Genomic DNA, 25,524 nt, shown 5'->3' with positions numbered 1-25,524 from the left:
CATCTGCCACTGAGAAAATAGTGTTGACAGGGAAACCCACCGCTCCTCTCCCTTCTAAGAGCCAGTTAACTGCTTTCCATACATGTATCACAGTCACTTCACCATCATCAAATTTAAAATGACAGTGTTTGCATTCACAAAAAGCTTTTAGACCTCATTTGGTGGCGTAATTATGCAAACAACTTTAAAGCACAGCATATGACGTTCAGTAAGTCACTTTACACTGAGTTTACACTGCGGTACTTGTCAAAGGGCTATTACATAACCACATTTTCAAATTTAGTTTTTTTGTTTATATTTCATAACAGTATTATGTAATCTCATTCTCATTTGAACTGTTGTCACCACATTTTGGTATTTATGTTTTTTGCAGGAACGAGAAAGAAGCCTGACTGTAACAGAATCGACATGGATTAAAATTTCTAGTCTGTGTACAAATGGCAAAAACTGTAAGTAAAACAGTATTGTAAATGTTTCAAAACATAGTATGCAACTAAGTGTGTGACTCTATCATATGAGAAGTTCATCACACTGTAAACAGACTGTCAGGTCAAACACACTGCATTGTGGGATACATTATTCAACACTACAGTATAGAGCCAGTGTTATTTTGGTTATGCTGGTAACACTTTACATTAAGATTTATTAGTTAACATTAGTTAACATGAACTAAAAATTAGCAATACTTCTATAGCATTTATTAATCTTAGTTAATGTTAATTTACTAATACATTATTAAAATCATAAGTTGTGTTTGTTAACAATAGTTAATATAAGAACGACTGTATTTTTATTAACTAACAGTAACAAAGATGAATAAATTGTAAAATAAGTGTATTGTTCATGGTGCGTTCAAGTTAGTTAATACATTAAATAATGTTAACAAATGACACCTTATTGTAGTTACCCACTTTACAACATGGTTCATTAGTTAACATTAGTTAACATGAACTAACAATGAGCCATACTTCTACAGTGCTTATTAAAGGAGAAGTCCACTTCAAAAAAAAAATTCACATATAATGTACTCACCCCCTTGTCATCCAAGATGTTCATGTCTTTCTTTCTTCAGTCGTTTCTTTCTCCCTCAACTTCAAAAATTATTTTAAAATCATCCTACATTGCTGCAGAAGACGAGCGTTTGGCATTAGAAAGTATATAAATTGTATTATTTTTATGAAAATAACCGATCGTTTTGCAGATAAGACCCTTCTTTCTCGGCTGGGATTGTTTACAACTGAATTTGGAAGTTCAAACTCTGGGCACCATATCAGTCTATTATATGGAGAAAAATACTGAAATGTTTTCCTCAAAAAGCATAATTTCTTTACAACTGAAGAAAGAAAGACATGAACATCTTGGATGACAAGGGGGTGTGTACATTACATGTGAATCTTTCTTTTGGAAGTGGACTTCTCCTTTAATCTAGTTACTGCACTGTAAACTAACATGAACTAACAATGAATAATGTATTTTTATTAACTATTAACATTAACAAAGATTAATAAATAGTGTAATAAATGTATTGTCCATTGTTCATTCATGTTAGCTAATACATTAAATAATGTTTAAAAAATGACACCTTATTGTAGTTACCCACTTTACAATAAGGTTTATTGATTAACTACATTAGTTAACATGAACTAAGAATGAGCAATACGTCTACAGCATATATTAATCTTAGTTATTGTTAATTTACTAATGCATTATTCAAATCACTAGTTGTATTGGTTAACATTAGTTAATGCATTGTGAACTAACAAACGATAAACAATGTATTTTTATTAACTAACATTAACAAAGATTAATAAATAGTGTAATACAGTAATTTTAACAAATGACACCTTATTGTAGCTAACCACTTTACAGTAAGTTCATTAGTTAACATTAGCTAACTAGTTAACATAAACTAAGATTGAGCAATACTTCTACAGCATTTATCAATCTTAGTTAATGTTAATTTAATGCATTATTTAAACCACAAGTTGTGTTTGTTAACATTAGTTAATGCACTGTGAACTAATGAACAATGAACAGTGTATTTTTATTAACTAAATTAACAAAAATTAATAAACAGTGTAATATACAGTTCATTGTTCATTTATGTTAGTTAATACATTAACTAATGTTAACAAATGACATCTTATTGTAGTTACCCACTTTACAATAAGTTTCATTAGTTTACATTAGTTAACTACATTAATTAACATGAACTAAGAATGAGAAATACTTCTACAGCATTTATTAATCTTAATTAATGTTAATTTACTAATGGATTATTGAAATCACAAGTGGTTGTTAACATTAGTTAATGCATTGTGAACTAAAACAATGAACGAACAACAAAGATTAATAAATAGTGTAGTAAATGTTTTGTTCATTGATGTTAGTTAATACATTAATGTTAACAAATGACATCTTATTGTAGTTATCCACTTTACAATTAACATTAGCTAACTAGTTAACATAAACTAAGAATGAGTGATATTTCTAATGCATTTAACAAGTTGTGTTTGTTAACTTAGTTAATGCACTGTGAACTAACAAAAACAAACAATAAACAACTGTATTTTAATTAACTAGGATTAACAAAGATTAATAAATAGTGTAATAAATGTATTGCTCATTGTCTGTTCATGTTAGTTAAAACTAACTAATGTTAACAAATGACATCTTATTGTAAAGTATTATTGTTATTTTTATATACTGTCATAATATTTATTACATTTTTGGATAAACTTGTATTTTATATTTTATTTAAGTTTTCCTTTTAACTTAAGTTTTAGGTACTTTGTTTTGTGATTTATATATATATACTCTCATTTTAGTCATTTGCCAAGGCAACATTTTTCATTTTTATTTATTTATTTTTATTTGATTTTAATTGACAGAAATCATTTTTAATCACTTTAGTTAACAATAACAACACTGTTTAGAGCACATTAATAAGTGGCAAATTTAATAGGACATCCAAGTATTGTTTGCATACAGAAAATAGGCATAATGTGCACAGTATATACTTTCAAAATGTTTCTCCTTCCTGTATGATGTTGCAGACGTCCACTAGGTGGAAGTAAAGTACAGCAGAACATGTGCCTCTGTGGCAAATGAAAATAAGCCACATGAAGGTTATTGAGGAGAAACTGTGTTTTAGTAATTATGTGCAAACAGTACATGGAAATTGAAATGAATCAGGCCAGAACAGTTGAATTACAGGGTTTGCATGTTAATCAAGAAATAGAGCATAATAATGTGTTGGTGGATGAATTACAAATAACAAGAACTCCCACAATGCCTCTTATAGACCTCTGACGTTAAATACCAGATTAAAATGCAGTAAAACTGAAACACACACACACATGTGCTGTAATTATGGGTATGCTGTTGCCTGACAGGAGTGGTGGAAACTTGTCAGAGGTGCTAAATATAGCCGCTGTCCCTTTCCAACGAGACACAGTGGACACCTGTCACACACACACAAACACTTACCCACAATGCTTAACTTTCACTTTACACCACCTCCCACACTCTTCATTTGGCTTCAGACGTCCCAGCTGTTCTCCCCTTCATCTCAAACTTCAAAGCAAAAGAGAAGGAGCAAAAAAAATGAAAGAATGTTATGCCGGGGAAAACGCAAAATGAATCTGTATCTCAGTCTGTTTGAAAAAAAACACAATCTGTCAGTATATAATGCAACATAAGCAACAAAAGGGAGCATATTATAGACATGCTGTACATGCTATAGCATTTCAAACCCATAAGTGCCCATCAAAGTCATTCATTCGAAAGTTGACAAGTGGCGTCTTCCCACTTCTAAAGCAGGAAAAGATGGCTAATTGCTTCCTCTGAACACATCACCTCAAACGTACCCCATAAAACTGTCACATCAAAAGAAATCACAGTAACAAGTAAACAGAGCTGGTTTCCACAAAAATTACAAGGCAGTGAAGCTTTTAGTAAACCCATAAGAACATATGTTTAATCTCTACCGTTCTTTGCTAACATGAAGAGACTCCAACAGAGGGAACCGACTTCTGAGTTCCAAGAAACACATAACCCCTTAACCTTTCCTGAAAAGCAGTAGCTTCGCACATGTTAACAAGGTCTTAGCGGGAAACAGATAAATCAAAACTTATTAGATGGTTTAATAGCTTAAACTGAAATGGGATTAGTGTCAACACATTCCGAAGAGCTTAGCGGCACCTGCGCGGGGCTCGCGTAAAAACCCTCGAAACTTTTCTTGCAGTCTCGATGCGCATTCGATAAGAAAAGCTAAAGCAGATCGGATCATTTAGTAAAGCAGAAGCCACAGCATGACAGCAAACACTACATGTTTCCTTCACCCTGGGCTAATAACAGCTTCTCAAATGACCTCTCGGCTCTGCGTTCATAGCGTGGTGATCATATGGCTCTGATTCCAGGCCTCTGAGGTCATGTTCTGGATGTGAAGGTCAAGAGTTACTAGTTACTTCTCACAAATAGTAACTGAGTTACATCATTATAAAAGTAACTAATTACCAGGGAAAGTAACTATTGTCCCCAATATTAAATATGTTAAATGAATGAAATGGACACTAAATAGAATGAATTATTATTATAAAATATTGTACACTAATCTACTATAATGTATTTTAATGTCGCTGTGGGACAATGTGAGAGACACCTATCTAATTCAGAAAATTATTATAAATATTATCAACCTTCTACGAACACCTTGGCAATAGAATCGCCACTGGCAGTTTTTAAAAGCTGAAGAATTCCAAAGGAACTCCATTGTTTTGACAGGAAAATACAACAAAGAATATCGTTTACATATAGAGCGTCAATTCTGCATAGTATATAAGACTGTGCATCAATTCAGATGAACTGAAAAATAAATAAGTAGTAACACCGCATTTCATTGACAGTAACAGCGTTGTAACAGGGGAAACAGTAATTCGTTTGATATACTCGTTAGTAACGCTGTTTATTTATAGCGCCTTTATTCCCATCACTGGGGGTGTGACTGACAGCTTTCTACTTTGAGCTGCTGAAGGCAACAGGCGAACTTGCTTGTAACTCCATAAATTTATTTTGAGTGGTTACTAATCGAGCAACGACACCGTTGAACCCTTAACAAACGTGATGTCTCATGTTTCTGAGCCCTAGCATGCATAAAAATGTGGTTTGATCCAAGATGCCTGCCATTGCACATGCTGACTTGGCACACAAGTCTTATTGTAGTGGCTGTCAAACAGCCTGCCAAGGAGAAATCAGTACATTTGTAAGTAGCAGAGTTTGTCTCAGGATAGAATATGATCTTTGCTTATTACCAAGTGAGATGTTCCAATAAAATGATGTCATGGTTTATTATAGGGACAATTCCCATGGAGAAACCTGAGGTTAAGTGCCCGCTCAAGGGCACAGTGGTGATGGCTTTTGGCTCGCTACTTGCACCACAGAGGTCTGTAATACAGAGACAGCTATCTGAGAGCATTCCCATTCATCTCAATTGCAGTCGCTCAGCTTCTGCAGCACGTAACCCCCTTGAAGTACGCGACCTAGAGGATGCCATCCTTGCTTCGTGGGCGCTCGGTTTCAGAAACATGTGACGGATCACTTTTCAAAAGTAGAAAAGTTCATTTCACGCTTTTAAGAGCACTGCAAATATAACTGCTCCATGGGAAACAAACAAAAAAAAAATCTATAATATAATTAAATATTTGTGTTGGGAAAAAGCAGTCACTTTAAAAGGCCATCAATGGAGAAACATGCTTTTCGACAACATAATGATGTAGTTATGGCATCCACCAGCAGGGATAAACAGAGCACAGCAGTGACTCGTCACTTTTTTGAGCGGCCTTTCAGAGGTTTTCCCATTCAGTTTTTTTTTTTTTTTTCAATTTAAACATTTCTTCTGGTAATGATCTTAGCCAAAAAATAATGTAATAAAAAAATAAATAAAATAAAATAACATAAAAAATATTAGGTAAAGATCTAGCAATTGTTTTTAACATTAATAATAAACAGAGGGATAAACAGAGCATAACAGTGACGAGTCACTTTTTCAAAGGCCTTGGTTTCAAAAAGTGCTTCTCCCATTCATTTTTGCTAATTAATTTTTATTCAATTTAATCATTTCATCTGGTAAAGGTCTTAGCATAACATTAAATAAGTAAATAAATACAACAGAAAGGTAAGAGAAAACACTGCAAATCTGAAAGAATGGTGCAATATATGTAATATAATATAATATAATATTATTCAGTTAAATTGTTTCCAACATAAATAATAAACAGAAGGGTAAACAGCACACAGCATACTTTTCCCATTGATTTTCTTATTCAATTTTTATTCAATTTAAACTTTTCTTCTGGTAATGGTCTTAGCCAAAAATAAAATAAAATAAAATAAATAAAACAGGGAAAGATCTACAAAATGAGAGAGTCAAATCTGAAAGAATGGTATAATATGTATTAATATAATATAATATAATATAATATAATATAATATAATATAATATAATATAATATAATATAATATAATATAATATATAGAAAAATATTTTCAACATTAATAATAAAAAGGAAAGTTCCTTGAACACCAAATTAGCATATTAAAATGATTTCTGAACGATCATGTGACACTGAAGACTGGAGTAATGATGCTGAACATTCAGCTTTGCATCACAAAAATAAATGACATTTTAAAATATATTTAAATAGTAAACAGTCATTTAAAATGTTTTAAATATCTCTATAATGTCTTTATTCTATTTTCAAACAAATAAATGCAGCCTTGGTGAGCAAAGTGGCTTTAAAAAAAAAAAAAAAAAACTTTCCAGCCCCATTTTTTTTTTTTAAGATTTTTTTTTGGTGTTTTTGCCTTTATAGTGATAGGATAATATTTAGACAGAACACGACATAGAAAAAGGTCCGCCAGCTGGGACTCGAACCCGAGACACCCAAAGCGCAACAGCACTATACGTCGACACGATGCCCACGAGGCTACTGCTGCAGAAATGGCCCCATATATTTGAACATTAGTACGGAAATATACAAATTGTTGACAGTTGAGAATGAAGACTCACTTGATTAGGCCATTTGCAATGCTTCATGAGAGTTTGAGTTTAGATATTTCCCTTTAAGATTCGTGGTTTGTGTAGTTATTCATCTAAAATTTCACTATTAAATTATTTTTTTTATCATGTTAAAATTACACTGATTGCTTCAATAGAAGCATACAGTATAACATTGTTTAATAACCTCCACGCTCATGGTTAAGGGTTTTTACATAATCGTTAAAAATCGATTTCTCTATGAAGAAAATGAATGGGATTTCTATTTCTGGAAGCCAGCTCTGGAATGTTCCAGTTACAGGCCTTGCATTGTAACCGCTACAACAAAACATCACCAGATTACTGGCTATCTGTTAAACTGAGTGTGTATGGAGTGGATACATTATGCATGAATTCACAGTTTCCAAGATAAGCGTACATGCCGAGGAATTGTCGACTTTGTGCGCTGCAGATCCTTGCAGACAGTGTACAGAGTTCATAATAATATAAAAATCATCCTGACTATGCCGAACGTGATGTTAGCCGCAGGATAAATGCGGTGTAACTGCTTTCCACCCCTACTCCCACATTTCTTTGCTTTCCCACAGCGCCGCTTACTCTTGGTTAGCGTGCTCAGATCGGCCGCAGCTGTTCGTGTGGGTCTCCACCCTCTCCAGCAGAGCTCCATTACATAACGTTACAGAGTGATTGATGAGCTCTCAGATTTCTGCACACTGCCAAGTGTCCATTCTCTCTCTCTTTCCTCGGTCCAGTCTTCTGCATAAACTTTCCCATCTCCCGTCGCTTAATCTATTCTTTTTCAGAATATGCAAAGCAAATCTGGCAGAAACAGAAATGATAAGACAGTTTGCTTGCAGGGCACAAGTGCATCTGAGTCATCCAGTTTTATGAGCTTAATCTCATTCATGTCACAACATGCACTGAGCTGATGAAATGACACATATTGCACTTGCAGCACTCTTAGCACACAGAAAGGTCTCCTGAGGAGACTTTTTTTTCTTGCAATGTTACATTTCTTGCATTGCTGCTCACTCACTACTGGGTTTTCTGCACTAACCCGGAGCGTTACTCAATTCTAAAATGTGGCCAGACCATTAAACATATGTTATCAGCTTTTTTCCACTCTTATCAGATCAAATGTTTGAACATTACTGTGCAGCAGAAAAAAAAAAAGAAAACGAGCAGACTTTGCAAGAGAAGGGAGACAGGGAAAAGTTCTGTAATCGGTTTCATGGGGATAGTGAGACGTTCTTTCTTTGACGTCACGTCATTGAATAGGAGACTCGCAGAACAAGCTTTAGTGCTTTTTAGGGACTGTTACAGCACTCGCAGGTGTGGAGAGTCGTGCACACTCTTAATCAAACTTTTAGAGTACTGTCATAATTTACCCTGAGAGGTGACAGCTGCTAATTAATATTCAGTAGTGTTTGCAAAGGCAGCATGATTATTATTCTCAAAGGTTAGTATTTGAATCTTAACCTTAAGTGCATTACATTTAAGCACATAACTCATCCTGCACTTGAGCAGTAGTTCAATTACCCAGATAATTTTGTAGTCTTATATACATATTCAGGAGATCAGACTACTTTCACCCAGCAGATCATAAAATGGCCAAAAAATCTCATTATCTCAGCCATCAAGGGACCCGAATATCTTATCATACAGTTGAGGTCAAAAGTTTACATGCACCTTGCAGAATCTTCAACGTTGTACTAAAATAAGAGGGAATCATACAAAATGCGTGTTATTTTTTTATTTAGTACTGACCTGAATAAGACATTTCACATAAAAAATGTTTACATATTGTTCATAAGAGAAAATAATAGTTGAATTTATAAAAATGACCCCGTTCAAAAGTTTATTTTGAATTCTTAATATTGTGTTGTTACCTGAATGATCCACAGCTGTTTTTTATTTTTTTATTTTTTTTTGATAGTTGTTCATGAGTCCCTTATTTGTTCTGAACAGTTAATCTGTCTGCTATTCTTCAGAAAAATCCTTCAGGTCCCACAAATTCTTTGGTTTTTCAGCATTTTTGTGTATTTGAACCCTTTCCAATAATGACTGAATGATTTTGAGATCAGTCTCTTCACACTTTAGCTGAGGGACTCCTATGCAACTACAGAAGGTTCAAACACTCACTGATGCTTCAGAAGAAAAAACGATGCATTACAAGCTGGGAGTGTAAACTTTTGAACAAAATAAGGATATATACATTTTTCTTATTTTGCCTGAATATCATATTTTTTCATTTAGTACTGCCCTTCAGAAGATACAGAAGATGTTTCCCAGAAGACAAAATAAGTTACATTTACCCTGATCTTCAAATTGAAAATGTTTTCACCCCCCGGTGGCTCTTAATGCATCGTTTTTCCTTCTGGAGCATCAGTGAGCATTTGAACCTGTAATAGTTGCATATGAGTCCTTCAGTTGTGTCAAAAGATGGATCTCAAAATCATACAGTCATTGTTGGAAAGGGTTCAAATACACAAAAATGCTGAAAAACCAAAGAATCTGTGGGACCTGAAGGATTTTTCTGAAGAACAGCAGGCAGTTTAATTGTTCAGGACAAACGTGGGACTCATGAACAACTATCACAAAAAAAAACAAAACAAAACAAAACAAAAAAAAAAAAAAAACACAAAATTAAAAATCAAGTGTATGTAAACTTTTGGACAGGGTATTTTTTATAAATTCAACTATTATTTTTAACTATATATAAATATCTTTTATGTGAAATATCTTATTAAGGTCTGTACTAAATAAAAAATAACATGCATTTTATATCATCCCTATTATTTTGCTAAAATAATTAACATTTAGCAGATTCTGCAAGGTGTATGTGAACTTTTGACCTCAACTGTATATAAGGTTTCTCATTATGCCTCAGAATACAAAATGAAAAAATAACAAACAATACTTGGTAGTAACTGATTAAATGTAATCTGGATTATGTAATCAGATTAAAAAAAAAGTACTTAAAATTCTATTACATTTTTAAATAATCAAACTACAGTTACTGTTTATTAATTAAATGACTACATATTCAGACATTGGCAGTAAATTATTAAGAATTTATTGATTCTCTGACATCAAAAAACGGTCAACAAAACATTTTTTTAGTTATTTAGATTATTTAAATTAATATTTTATTCTAAAATGTTTTATTTAATTTTACATTTTTATTATACATGAATTATTATCTTAAGGAACACTGGGTATTAAGACTTGTATGGCTTAATATAATATAAGATTTTCATTATTTCCTTTTTTTATTTTTTTTATTTTAAGTTTTTTATTCTACTATTTTAAGATGTGAAGTGGTTGCATTAGTGAGCTACTGGCACGACCTGTTGCTATTTTTACTGCAACCCAACGTGGAAAATAAAATACTGATACAATGCCACCTTGTGCAGCTTTCTGGTTGTAATTTTCAGTTGTAGGGCATCAAGAGAGTCGACTAAGACACTGCTTTCCTAGTGATTAGAAGAGGAGAAAAGAATGGGAAGATGCCTGTGGATAAATAAAACTTCCTAAAGACCTGCGTCTTTGTTCTCTCCACTTTAGCCCTGATGCCTTTGAGGCTTTTAGTAGACCACAGCTACTGAAAGAGCTCACAAACAGCAGAGACAAGAAACGCTAGATGCCATCCTGGCAGGATGTAAACGTGCCGGCGCTTGTCATGATGCCGCAGCCACTGAAGGAGTTTCTCAGCGCAGATTTCCCTTGAGATCCAGGGGTGTTTAGACTCCTTGTGGGAAAATACTGATGGTACAGCATTTGCTTTGAGCCTATGCTTATATTAATCGCCACCTGTAAGGTCTTTCAGTAGCTGTGGTCATCATATCAGTATTTTATTTTCAGAGTTGTGTTGCATTAAAAATAGCAACAGGTAGTGCCAGTAGCTCACCGAGTGCATCCATTTTACGTCATCAAAATAATTTCAAGATTTTTAAAAATGTAAATCTTTTTTTTACTACATATTTCAGACATCATTTACATTATTTTTAGACATCAGTTCTGTTTTAATATAGATTTCTATTTCTATTTTTTTATATCAATGATGCAAAATAATCCCATTCAAATTTGGTCAAGAAGGACAAGAATAGTAAGTAATCTAATTAGCACCAAAAAAATAATAGATTGTGAGATACAAAGTCATAGTGTGTAAAATAAAGTTACAGTTCTCTTTTAATGTACTTATATACTCATTTATGTTTGTATTGTACTCTGAGGCATAGTCCTTGTGTTGAGAGTACTGGGTAGTTTATCTTTAAACTGTCTTTATGGTTTTAAAAAGAAACCCCGTTACACTAATGATCTCCACAATTATTTTCCGATATAGTGATGAAGGCACACAAGGAAAAGCTTACTCCAAGCCTCACTCTAAAACTTCCTGCTTGAGGTTATAGAACAAAAAACGCAAAACCTGGGAAAAAAAGGAAAACTCATCTGGAACATCTTTGAGTTGCAAAACAGCTCTAAGGATTCTGGATGTGAGACTCATCCTGCACTTCATTTCTAGTTGAATCTTTGAAGTCACTCTGTTATAAACATCTAAACATGCCTGGCTGTCCAGTATTTTGTTTCTGTTGATCTGTCAGGAACAATGATCATAGTCTCATCTGTATTTTTGTTGTCCAAACCAGATAAAATCATAAGAATCTCTTCCATCTGCAAAAGATTTCCTCTAATATCCTTAAAGTGTGTAATTTTCGCTCCACCAGCAGCACCAAACAGAACACTCCATCAACTTCTATTGTCGATAAACAGGTCACGCCATTTTATCCATCCCAGTTGGGCCACCCAAATAAACACATTTTAATTGGTGCTGCTCCTTTGGTGCAGAAATGACACGCTCCACATACAAACTTGACATTTTTCATAATTTGGCAAAAATGTCATGCAGTGTTAATGAGGTTAGCTAGAGAAATATTCCAGCTGACTAGAAATGCATAGCTTTCATCATTTTAATCTTGGCATCAGCACAGGTTTTAACAGGTCGGACAGGTCAGAAAAGTCTACCTGTTTGTATACTACAGTATTGATTTAATCTAAGTCATTTGTTGCTTCCTTGAGCTTTCATCTGCTGCATTAGTGGCAGTTGTAACAGTTACTGTTCCCTTTAAACGTCTTTAAAGTCACCATGGTAGCAGAAAAACCTGTTTTTCATTTGATAAACAAACAGGCCCAGACTAGCCAAAGCATCCGACCATAACATCCAATCAATGGTGGAAAAATCAAAGATTACACAGAGAGATTTGAGGGCCAGATTAAAAGCAAACAATGTACACAACAGAAGATATTACTTACTTTTTCAACAGATCTTCACTAACAGTTAATGCTAGTCAAAAATAACCATGACAATATTGTGCGTGTCAGTATATGATTTCAACAAACGGATAGTTCACCCAAAAATGAAAATTCTGTCATTAATTATTCACCCTCATGTCTTTCTAAACCCGTAAGACCTTCGTTCATCTTCTAAACACAAATGAAGATATTTGTGATGAAATCCGAAAGCATAAGCATTAAAGGAGAAGTCCACTTCCAGACCAAAAATTTCCAGATAATGTACGTTCATGCCTTTCTTCAGTCGTAAAGAAATTATTTCTGCATTGGAAAACATTTCTCATTACATTTTTGTTCTGGAAGTGGACTGCTCCTTTAAAAGCCTGCATAAGGTCGAAGAGAGGGAATTGTTAAATGCAGCTGTTATTTTTGTTTTCTTTGCAAACTAAAAGTATTCTGGTAGCTTCATAAAATTCAGGTTGAACCACTGATGGACTATTTTAACAATGTCCTTACTACCTTTCTGGGCCTTGAACGTGGAAGTTGCATTGCTGTCTATGCAGGGTCATAGACTCAAGAACTCTATACAGCCAGAAATCATTCTTGAGAAGACAAAGGTTCTTTGCTGAACCCACTAACCTGCAAAAAACATTGATGAACCTTTATTTTTAAAAATGTACAGCCAATTGCGTGCACAGTCATTCATAGAAGCAGGCAAATGGCAAAGCGCCTCTGTCTTCTGGTTGTGATTTGCTACAGTTATTATGACATTAAAGCAGGCTGGAGGGTTGGCCACAGCCTTTCTTGGAACAGGAACATCAGCGTCCTCACACTCTTAAAATGGAGGGGAAACGCAGAGAGGGATATTCGGCACATGGAAGGGTAACATTAACCATGATATGCAAGATGATGTTGGCCTGTAGAACAGTATTTCTGGCTGTTACTCTGAATTCTGTTGTACCCCAATGCTAGCACTGTGTGTATAAACATTACTGTACGGTTCTGCGAATGCTCTTGGGAACAAATCAAATGACTCTTAGTCATTCATCCATTTTGGTTGTATTTGTTCAGAATCCATAGGATCAACAGCCAGCAATCAGACTCGTTTGAATCAGTCCCACTATCGCTCCAAACCATCAGTGTTGGACAACAAAATTACATACAATCTGGTGTAGTTTCAGTCCAAAAGCAGCTAATGCTGGCTCTCCTCATACATACACATCTGGGCTCCATCACAATTCTCTTCTAGCCATGTGGGAGTGTTTAATTTCTCTCTCTCTCTCTAAAAGCAAACGTAGTAAGAAGGTCTCACTAGATCAACTGGTTCCAACCATACAGTAAGATGATCTCGCTGTGACCAGTGCAGCCATAAACTATTGACAATGTCCCAGCACTGGAGAAGCTATGAAGGTAATGAATTGAGTCTGCTGATAGTGCTATAATACAAGTTTGTGCAAATCCAACTATCTCATGACAGTTTGTAACTCATATGTAATTATGTACATAATTGTTGTCTAATTCACATGAATTTGTACAATCATTTTTCCCCAAGTTTTCAGGTGAGGGTGGATATTCATGCTTACTTTTTTTAATAGGTTTCAATGTACAACAAACTTAATTTACATTAAAATATAGGGAAGCCATTTTTTTACCTCAGAGTCATACAGTGAAATAAAAAGTCCCATTGTGAGATATAAATTTAGATTGTAAGATATAAATTGTGAGATGTAACATCCCATTATAAGAAATTAACTTACATATTTACTCAGAGAGTAACAATGTGAAATGATATCTTTATGTGTGAATTTATGACTTTAAGTTATAAAGTCTCAACTATGATTGTTGCAGCTGCAAGATAAAATAGTCACATCAATACATTTACATCGCGAACTAGTGACATTGTGCAATATATAGTTACACTGTGAGAAATAAATTTGAATTGTGAGATAAAAAGTCCCATTATGAGGTATAAAGTTACATTGTAAGATATAAAGTCCCATTATGAGATAAAATTACATTGCAAAATAAATATGGTAACATAGTGAGATTAAAAAAAAAAAATTGTGGGATATAAAGTTACATAAGATATAAAGTTGCAACTATGAGAAACAAAGTTGTAATTGCATGTTAAAGAATTAATATATACATTATGAGAAACAGTTACATTGTGAGATATAAAGTCACAACTATGAGAAAAAGTTATTACTGAGATATAAAGTTACACTGTGAAATATAAGATACAGTTCAAGTTAAAGATAAAGTTACTTTGTAAGATATGAAGTCACATTATGAGATATAAAGTTACATTGTGATGTATAAAATCACATTGGGAGATGTAACATTACATTTTGACTCAGAGTGTAACAACGTGACTTTATATCTAACTTTATAAGTTAAAGTCACATTGTAAGATATAAAGTCTCAGCTATGATTGTTGCAACTGCACGTTAAAATAATCACATAAAAAGATATAGTTACATAGTAAGATATAGTTACATTGTGCGATATAAAGTTACACTGTGAAATATAAAGTCAAATTATGAGATAAAGTTATACCGCAATACATAAATTCACAGTGTGAGATTTAAAGTCACATAGTGAGACATTACATAGTCAGATATTAAGTTGCGACTATGAGAAACATAGTTGTAATTGCATGTTAAAAAAATTTCTATTTACATTAAGAGATATAAAGTTACATTTTACAGTTACATTGCGAGGTATAAAGTTATTGTGAGAAAATCGCAACAATGAGAAACAAAGTTGTAATAAGTCAAAGTCATTTTGCAAGATATAAAGTTACATTGTTAAGTATAAAGTTACATTGTAAGCTTCAGTGTCACATTATAGGATATAACGTTACTTTGTAAGATACTGTATGAAGACCTAAAATTACACTGGAAGATGCAACATCCCACTGTAAAAAATAAAGTTACATTTTGACTCGCAGTGTAACAATGAGAATTTACATCTCAGTTCTTAAGGCATACAGTCACATTGTAAGATATAAAGTCTCAACTGACTGTTGCAACTGCAAGTTAAAATAATCACATCAAAAGATATACAAGGTAGTTACATTGCGAGATATAGTTACATTGTGCAATATAAAGTTACACTGTGAGATATAAAGTCAAAGTATGAGATAACGTTACATTGTAGGATATAAGGTTATATTGTGAGATAAAAATTCACAATGTGAAATAAAAAGTCATAGTAAGATATAAAATTGCAGCTGTGAGAAACAAATGACAATGAAGTCACATTATGAGATATAAAGTGACACTGTGACGTATAAATTCACACTAAGACAATTACATTATGATATATAAAAATCACCTTGGGAGATGTTACATCCCATTATAGGAAATAAAGTTATATTATGTCTTACAAAATTTACTCACAATTTATATCTCAGTTTATAAGTTATAAAGTCACACTGTAAGATAGTTACATCGCAAGATATAGTTACATTGTGTCAAATAAAGTTACACTGTGAGATATAAAGTCACACTGTGAGACATTAAGTTACATAGTAAGATATAAAGTTGCAACTATGAGAAACCGTTGAAATTGCTTGATAAAGGATAAAGAATTAATATTTATGTTTTGAGATATCAAGTTACTTTTTAATAGTTACATTGTGAGATATGAAGTTATTGTGGGATATAAAGTCGCAACAACAAGAAACAAAGTTGTAATTGCAAGTTAAAGTCATTTTGCGAGACAAGTCCCATTGTGAGACATAAAGTTACATTTTGACTCATAAGTGTAAAAACATGAATTTATATCTCAGTTTAGATGTTAGTCACACTGTAAGATATAAAGATATAAAACAAAACTATGATTGTTGCAACTGCAAGTTAAAATAATCACCTCAAAAGATATAGTTACATTGTCTAATATAAAGTTACATTGCAAGATATAAAGTCAAATTATGAGATAACGTTACATAACAGTTACATACAGTATAATATTGTGAGAGATAAATTCACGATGTGAGATAAACAGTTTGATTGTGAGATATAAAGTTGCAACTGTGAGAAACAAAGTTGTAATTGCATGTTAAAGAATTCACATTTACATTAAAAGAAATAAAGTTATTGTGAGATATAAAGTCAAAACTATGAGAAAGTTGTAATTGCAAGTTAACATATTGCGAGATACAAAGTTGCACTGTAAAATATCAAGTCGCATTGTAAGATACAAAGTCACATTATGGGATATAAAGTTACTTTGTAAGATAAGAAGTCACATTATGAGATATAAAGTTACATTCTGACATAAAAGTGCGATGTAGTTACATTGTGAGACGTAAAATCACATTGGGAGATGTAACATCTCATTATAAGATATGAAGTTGAATTTTGACACAATGAAACTTTATAACTCAGTTTTATATGTAGTGGTTAGTGCATAAGATGCAGGGTTTTGTGCTGATATACCACATGCGAAAGGGGTGGTAGTTTAGTGAATTTTCCCTGGCCTAAATGAGCCAAAGCTGTAAAACATGGTATAGCGTCGTAAAGCATCGATTTAAAGACATCCTGTAAAATTTCACACACCTTTTTGCAGTAATTTCTCAAAACCTTGTTGCTCAGTTGAAGTTCAAAGGTCATGTACACAATCACTGATACTTTGTTTTGCCTCGTCACCTTACGGTTGTCTCAGCGGGTGCTGGGAACGGCGTGGCCCTCCATTAGCTGAATGTGATCGCTGTGTTTGAAAATGAAACATCATTGAGGTTTCGCATGAATCAGGCTACACAGTTGGCGCTTTGGGTTCAGTGACTTGAGTCTCTGATAGCATTTCCCAAGAGCCAAACCTGCAGAGTGAGGAGGGAAAAAAGAGCCTTTAACCAGAGGACTGATCTCTTCTGTGAACAAGTCAAGCGCACTGGAGTGATATCAGCGCAGAAAGCACACCCACGTCCCACTCCAACCTAAACAAACCTATGAAATAATGAGGTACACAAGCCAAAAAACGTTGACACTCAAAGGAAAAGGAAAAAGAGAAAAGATGCAGGAGACAGATAAAAAGCAAAACTCACAAGGGCAAGTTGCCAGACCTCCTGAAGCCAAAAGTTTAACGCTTCTGGAAGCTTAATAATGTCACCTTTCAGAAAACTGTGAACAACAACTGTTCTCAATCAGCGGGGCGGTGAGGCTGCATTTGAATTAACTTTAATTGAAATAGCGCAAGCATTTGGGTTGACCCGCAAAAGACTAGTAAATAGTGTGGCAGAGGAGTTAGAGGAAAAAACTGTGCTTTACAACAGTTCAAAAACAAGATGATCTGATGCCAAGAGTAATGAAGTGAACGTGTTCAGAGCACCTCTGAGCTTTAAGCAGCAAGGTGTTTTTGAAAAGGTGATTCAGAAACAAGACCTTTTGCAGTGCGGTGACACCTATTCATCATTTAAAACAAAACAAAAAAGAATAGAAATACATTCAACGAATGATCATTACAGAGACACTGCATAAAGAACTGATGATTGAAAATAAGCTAAACAGGGGAAAAAAAATACTGACTAAAATGTTAAAACTAGTTGCGGTATTTCAATGTACACTGCAAATTACTTTAATAAGTCTTTTTTTCTTTCCAATAAAAATATATTTCGAAACAATATTACGTCTTTTTATACATTGTATCTAATTTTTTTTGAAAGCAGGAAAACATTAAATTGACCAAAAGTGACAAATGAAGAGAAAAAAATCTATCTGTTGATGAAATTTCTTAAAAAATCTAATCCTAAAAAAATAAATGAATCAGTATTTCTTGAATATAATTCGCTGCTGAAAATAAAGCTTTGCCTTTACAGGAATAACTTATATTTTAACACAGTTAAGTAAAACAGAAAACAACTCTTCTAAATTGTTATTATTACATTATATTACTACATTTTTGATTTTAAAAAAATGCAGCCATGGTACACATAAAAAAAAAAAATCTTACTGGCCCTAAACTTTTGAACAGTATAAGTGTATTTAGTTTCATTGCACTGGCAGATTATTTCTTTATTATTTACATGTTTAAATGAAAAAAGAAAAAAAAAATCTGCCAGTGCAGTAAGACAAAACAGACCAATATTTAATATACACCTATCCAAAAAACAAAACAAAAAAACAAACAAGAAACAATATCTTAATACTAAATGTATCCTGTTTTAGATATTTAAACTGGTCAAATAGACTAAACTACTAATTAAAGTTCATTAAAACTTCATAAAACTCATTAAAATTGGCAGATTAGTTCCTTATTTACCTGTTTATACGAAAAAAGAAATCTGCCACTGCAGTAAGACAAAATAGACTAATATTTAATATACGATCTATCAAATCTATCCAAAAACAAAACAAAAAAAAGAAAAAGAAACAAGACCTAATATCTTAATACTAAATATATCCTGTTTTAGACAGACTAAAATACACATTAAAATGAATTAAAAATTCATAAAACTCATTATTTCTTTATTTACCTGTTTATACGAAAGAATAACTTACTGCCAGTGCAGTAAGACAAAACAGACTAATATTTAATATACAATCTATCAAATACATCAAAAAAAAAAAAACAAGAAACAAGACCTAGTATCTTACTACTAAATATATCCTGTTTTAGATATTTAAACTGGTCAAACAGACTAAAATACTCATTAAAATTCATAACACTCATTCAAATCGGCAGATTATTTACTTGTTATTTATGTTTATATGAAAGAAAGAAAAAAGAAATCTGCCGGTGCAGTAAGACAAAAATAGACTAATATTTAATATACAATCTATCAAAAAAAAAAAAAAAAGAAACAAGGCCTAGTATCTTACTACTAAATATATCCTGTTTTAGATATTTAAACTGGTCAAACAGACTAAAAAAATTTAAATTTACTATTCAAATACTATTTTTGCAGTGTACATTAAAATACATTTTCATTAAAAAAAAGAGATGGGCTTTTGAACATGTTTGTTCTTCTTCACTGAGCTCAAATGCTATCCGAGCCTTTGTAAAGTTTCATGTGACAATATTGCTTGTGCTTGATTGAACAGGCCCACATTCCATGCAATTGTCTTATCGCCGTTCTTAGAAAAACACTTACCAGGAAGTTCTCACTAGTATTTGAATTACTACCAGAGTGGGGCTTTAGTCTTGAGGGTTTAACAGAGAAATGAACTTCAGTTTTTGCTATGTGATTCAGGTTAAGTAGTAATATTATGTAATGATATAACACTATATCATATCAGTGTGATAAAAGATTAATGCATCCATGAAAATGCCGGAATGCATGTAATGTGGGTCTTTGGGAACAGGCATTAATCATGTATTCATTTACCATCTCTGAGACATTTGATATGGATACTTGCAAAGACGAAAAGGCCTTAAAAAGCTCCCGTGCACCCTGGACGCGATCTTCCCAGATGTCCTTCACTCCGGCGCCGGGACACCACGGACCCTGGGTGCAGCAGCAGCGGAAGACGCGAGCCAGGCCCCGGCCGAGGACCTCGCCCCCTCCGCCGCCTCCGGTCTTCGAGATCTCCACCCGGAACCGCTTCGCTCCCCTCCGCGAGACGGAACGCGACGCTGTGATCGTCGGAGACTCCATTGTCCGGTACGTACGTGCTACTTTAGCTAAAGGTAAAGTCCACACCCACTGTTTTCCTGGTGCTCGCGTTCTCGATGTTTCTGCGCAGATACCCGCGATCCTGAAGGACGGCGAGAGCGTCGGCGCGATCGTCCTGCACGCGGGGGTGAACGACACCAGGCTGCGGCAGACGGAGGTTCTGAAGAGGGACTTCAGCAGCCTGATCGAGACGGTTCGCAGCACGTCGCCCACGACGAGGATCATCGTGTCAGGACCCCTTCCCACGTATCGACGTGGGCACGAAAGGTTCAGTAGACTTCTTGCTCTAAATGAATGGTTATTGACATGGTGTAAAGAACAGAAACTGCTCTTTGTTAATAATTGGAATCTTTTCTGGGAGCGTCCTAGGCTTTTCCGTGCTGATGGCCTGCACCCCAGCAGAGTCGGAGCGGAGCTGCTGTCGGACAACATCTCCAGGACGCTACGCTCCATTTGACTAGTGAGTACATTCTTATATGATTGCTACGATGGCTTTTGTTCTGAACGCTTAAATGATAGTAGTTGCACTGTCCAATCTATAAAGACTGTGTCTGTTCCTCGAATAGTGAGGTCAAAACGTAAATTTAATGTAGGATCTAGAAAAAATCTGATCGTAATTAAACCAGAAAAAAGCAAAATACACGAACAGAAACCATTTTTAAAGCTTGGGCTCCTAAACATTAGATCACTTGCACCCAAAGCAGTTATTGTGAATGAAATGATCACAGATAATAGTTTTGATGTACTCTGCTTAACTGAAACCTGGCTAAAACCTAATGATTATATTAGTCTAAATGAGTCTACTCCACTAAACTACTACTATAAGCATGAGCCCCGTCAGAGTGGTCGTGGTGGTGGTGTTGCAACAATATATAGTGATATTTTCAATGTTACTCAGAAAACAGGATACAGGTTTAATTCATTTGAAATACTTTTGCTTAATGTTACTCTGCCAGATATGCAAAAGAAATCTCTCCTATCTCTTGTTTTAGCTACTGTGTATAGACCGCCAGGGCCATATACAGATTTCCTAAAAGAATTTGCAGAATTCCTTTCGGAACTATTGGTTAATTTTGATAAAGTGCTAATTGTCGGAGATTTTAACATTCACGTTGATAATACAAATGATGCGTTAGGACTTGCGTTTACTGACCTAATAAACTCTTTTGGAGTTAAGCAAAATGTCACTGGGCCCACTCATCGTTTTAATCATACGCTAGATTTAATTATATCGCATGGAATTGATCTTACTGATATAGATATCGTACCTCAAAGTGATGATGTTTCTGACCATTTCCTTGTATCGTGCATGCTGCATATCACTGATATTAACTGTAGGGCTCCGCGTTATCGTCTTGGCAGAACTATTGTTCCAGCCACCAAAGATAGATTCACAAATAACCTGCCTGATTTATCTCAACTGCTCTGTGTACCCCTTAATACACAGGATCTAGACAAAATGACTAGCAATATGGGCACCATCTTCTCCGATACGTTAGAAGCTGTTGCCCCCATCAAATTGAAAAAAGTTAGAGAAAAACGTATTGCACCATGGTACAATAGTAATACCCAATCCCTCAAAAAAGAAACTCGCAATCTTGAGCGCAAATGGAGAAAAACTAACTTGGAAGTTTTTAGAATTGCATGGAAAAACTGTATGTCCAGATACAGACAGGCTTTAAAAGCTGCTAGGGCTGAGCATTTCCGCGAACTCATAGAAAATAACCAAAACAATCCAAGGTTTTTATTTAGCACAGTGGCTAGATTAACAAATAACCAGACACCACCTGAGCTAAATATTCCTTTACAGTTTAATAGCAATGACTTTATGAATTTCTTCACTGATAAAATAGATAACATCAGAAATACAATAACCAATGTAGATTATACTGCATCTAATATGTCAACTTCTTTCGTCGCACCCAAAGAAAAACTGCAGTACTTTACCGCTATAGGACAGGAAGAGTTAAATAAACTCATCACTGTGTCTAAACCAACAACATGCCTATTAGATCCCGTACCCACTAAATTACTAAAAGAATTGTTACCTGTGGCAGAAGAACCGCTTCTCAATATTATCAACTCATCGTTATCTTTAGGTCACGTCCCTAAACCATTCAAGCTGGCGGTTATTAAGCCTCTTATTAAGAAACCACAGCTAGACCCTAGTGAACTGGCAAATTATAGACCCATTTCTAATCTTCCATTTATGTCTAAAATTTTAGAGAAAGTTATATGTGCTCAACTGTGCTCATTCTTGCAAAAAAATAATATCTATGAAGAATTTCAGTCAGGCTTCAGGCCCCATCACAGCACAGAAACTGCACTTGTTAAAATCACTAATGACTTGCTTCTTGCGTCAGACCAAGGCTGCATCTCACTGCTAGTTTTACTTGATCTTAGTGCTGCGTTTGACACTATAGATCATGACATACTAATAGATCGACTACAAAATTATGCTGGTATCCAAGGGCAGGCTTTAAAATGGTTTAGATCCTACCTGTCTGATCGCTACCACTTTGTTTATTTAAATGGGGAGTCATCTCAGTTATCACCAGTAAAGTATGGAGTGCCACAAGGATCTGTTCTAGGTCCTCTACTATTTTCAATATACATGCTGCCCCTTGGTAATATTATTAGAAAACACGGGATTAGTTTCCATTGTTATGCTGATGATACTCAACTATATATCTCAACAAGACCAGATGAAACTTCTGAATTATCAAAGTTAACAGAGTGCGTTAAAAATGTAAAAGATTGGATGACCAACAATTTTCTGCTATTAAATTCAGATAAGACAGAGATATTACTTATTGGACCTAAAAACAATACACAGAATCTTTTGACTTACAATTTACAACTAGACGGATGTACTGTTACTTCCACTACAGTCAAAAGCCTGGGTGTTATATTAGACAGCAACTTGTCTTTTGAAAATCATATTTCTCATGTTACAAAAACAGCATTCTTCCATCTTAGAAACATTGCCAAGCTGCGAAACATGTTACCTGTTTCTGATGCAGAAAAGCTAGTTCACGCATTCATGACCTCTAGACTGGACTATTGTAATGCACTATTAGGTGGTTGTCCTGCATCTTCAATAAACAAGCTACAGATAGTCCAAAATGCAGCTGCTAGAGTCCTTACCAGGTCAAGAAAATATGATCATATTACCCCAATTTTAAAGTCTCTGCACTGGCTGCCTATTAGGTTCCGCATCAGCTACAAAATAGCACTTCTTACCTATAAGGCACTTAACGGTTTAGCTCCTGCGTACCTAACTAGTCTTCTACCACGCTACAATCCATCACGCTCCCTAAGGTCACAAAACTCTGGACTGTTGGTAGTACCTAGGATAGCAAAGTCCACTAAAGGAGGTAGAGCTTTTTCACATTTGGCACCCAAACTCTGGAACAGCCTTCCTGATAACGTTCGGGGTTCAGACACACTCTCTCTATTTAAATCTAGATTAAAGACACATCTTTTTAGCCAAGCATTCAAATAATGCATCTCATAAACTTTTTCTGCAGCTATATCTGATCAAATGTTCATTTTAATCTTTTAGCTCTGGTTTAACAAACCTTCCTTTTCTTAGTTTGAACAGCAGCTACGCTAATTATGTTCCTATTTGTTCTCTGTTTTTGCCATGGGATTGACATCCCATGGTAACTAGGAATTCACAAGCTCCAGTGTGGATCCAGAACACTTAAGAAAAGATGATGCCAACCCTTCAGAGGACTTCAGATGATGCCAACCCTGAAAACATACAGCACTACCAAATTCTGCTACAAATTTATAGTGTTCTTTGTCTGTTTGATTACGTCATTAATTGATCTTTACCAGACATCTCTACCATATGTACATCAAGCTACTACTACATATATAGTAAAAATGTCAATTTGGTGTAAAGCTGCTTTGCAACGATATGTATCGTGAAAAGCGCTATACAAATAAATTTGAATTGAATTGAATTGAATTGAAAAAGGACAAGTGATATTTCAATGGCATGTAGAGTAAAACACCTGGTCTATAATATGAGTTGCTCTGAAGATTTGTGTGCCCTCTGAGATGCTCTTTTTTTGGGGGTTCTTGATCTCCACACAAAATCTTGATGAGATTTCACTGCCTGCAGTCCAGCCATATGAAACAGTCAGTCAGATAATGACAGTGTTTTCACAGGGATCACACAGGGTTCTTAGGTTCACAATATGGTTTGAAAAATTGGCTTAAAAGTTGGATCTTTTCAGTCCACTAAAAGATTTTTTAGTACAGTAATGGCGTTTAGTTGGCATATAGTAATGCCAACATGAACAAACAGTGAAAAGGAGAAAAATATTCAAATATATGCAAATGTTGGACATTCACAATCATGTTTTTGGACATCAACTATGGAAATACAGTGTTTTTGAGACATGGGATCTCCATATTTGTGGGGCATGTACTATGGTAATACTATGTTTTTGGACATCTAATGTTTTCAGAAATGTACTAAGGTAATGCCATATTTTTTAGGTCATGGTACCAAATTTGTTTTGTTATGGACAAGTAGCTTACTACAGTAATAGCATGTTTTTTAGGGTACGCTTTACCTTGATTCGTTGGACAAGTACTACAGTAGATAATGCCATGTTTTTAGGACATGGTACCATGGGCGGTAACAGTTTGTAATAACTTAGATTACTAAATCATTAACAAACATTATATAATGCTTAACAGATCATTAGTTAATATATATTCAAATAGCTAGAAATATGAGATAATGTGATTGTTAATGTTTATTTCACCTAATATATTTAGTTGAAGTACCCCGAGATTTTAAAATAAATATTTTGATAAGTTTTTTCATTTGCACATTGACATGCAGGCAAACACATCACTTGACATGCAGGCAAACAAATAAAAAATAATTTTTTAATAAGTGTTTTATTTTGACTGATGTTTTTTTTTTTTTATGATTTATTTTATTTTTTCTTTTTTATGATTTAATCAATTATTTGCTTTTCATTAAACTCATTAACCACCTGCAATTCCTTTACAACCCCCAGTTACAGAAACATTGATAATGTTATGTAATGTTTAATGCATTTCAGCTTGTCAATAACAACAAATGGAATATATTTTCTTTTTTATTTTAATATTTTCAATATACCGTTCAATTTAATAAAGGAGTTAGGTCAAAAGTAATCTAAAAGTAATCAAAAGGTAGTCTGATTACATTAACTAAAATGTGTAACGTAATAGATTACGTTACTAACTACAGTTTTTGTCAGATAATTTGGAATTTGTAACGGATTACAATTTGTACCACCACCCAAACTGTCTCTAACCTTACCCATATCCCACCTCAAGAGTTTTGTGCATTAATACAAGCTTTTAATAATTGTATAACATCTGTTAAAATCATTTATAGATTTTCAGTCTTATGAATTGAAAGTTTGTTGACATTTGTAAGCATGTTATTTTATGATATGATGATCTATTAAATATTAGGTAATATTTAATAAGTTTATAAGTCAAAATTAAACACATTATCTCATATTTCTAGCTATTTGAATATATA

At 34.1% G+C, this 25,524-nt stretch overlaps 2 protein-coding genes across 3 annotated transcripts in view; one reads left to right on the top strand and one right to left on the bottom strand.

The window, feature by feature from the left end:
- LOC127154999 (solute carrier family 41 member 1) overlaps positions 1-25,524 on the bottom strand; it is a 90,350-nt gene that overhangs the window by 26,813 nt on the left and 38,013 nt on the right. The window contains exon 3 of the mRNA XM_051096899.1: positions 3,490-3,576. The gene's annotated coding sequence lies outside the window, so the exon portion shown is untranslated. The remainder of the gene's footprint in view (positions 1-3,489; positions 3,577-25,524) is intronic.
- Positions 423-23,935, top strand: LOC127155004 (uncharacterized). 2 transcript variants are annotated; one of them, XM_051096908.1, is made up of 2 exons: positions 423-449; positions 19,687-20,683. In XM_051096908.1, exons 1-2 carry the CDS (start codon positions 438-440, stop codon positions 20,419-20,421), a joined length of 747 nt encoding a protein of 248 aa, XP_050952865.1. In that variant the 5' UTR covers positions 423-437; the 3' UTR covers positions 20,422-20,683. The 2 variants fall into 2 exon arrangements, with proteins under 2 accessions (XP_050952865.1, XP_050952864.1); XM_051096907.1 differs by lacking the exon at positions 423-449 and adding an exon at positions 23,638-23,935 and having other exon boundaries at positions 19,341-20,424.

This window comes from Labeo rohita, chromosome 23 (genome assembly GCF_022985175.1).
Source record: "Labeo rohita strain BAU-BD-2019 chromosome 23, IGBB_LRoh.1.0, whole genome shotgun sequence".
NCBI lineage: Eukaryota > Metazoa > Chordata > Actinopteri > Cypriniformes > Cyprinidae > Labeo > Labeo rohita.
This window is presented reverse-complemented; position numbering and strand designations above follow the sequence as displayed.

Excerpts from the sequence above, each read along its gene's own strand:
- LOC127155004 (XM_051096907.1), top strand. The coding sequence starts at position 19,663 with ATGTATTCATTTACCATCTCTGAGACATTTGATATGGATACTTGCAAA.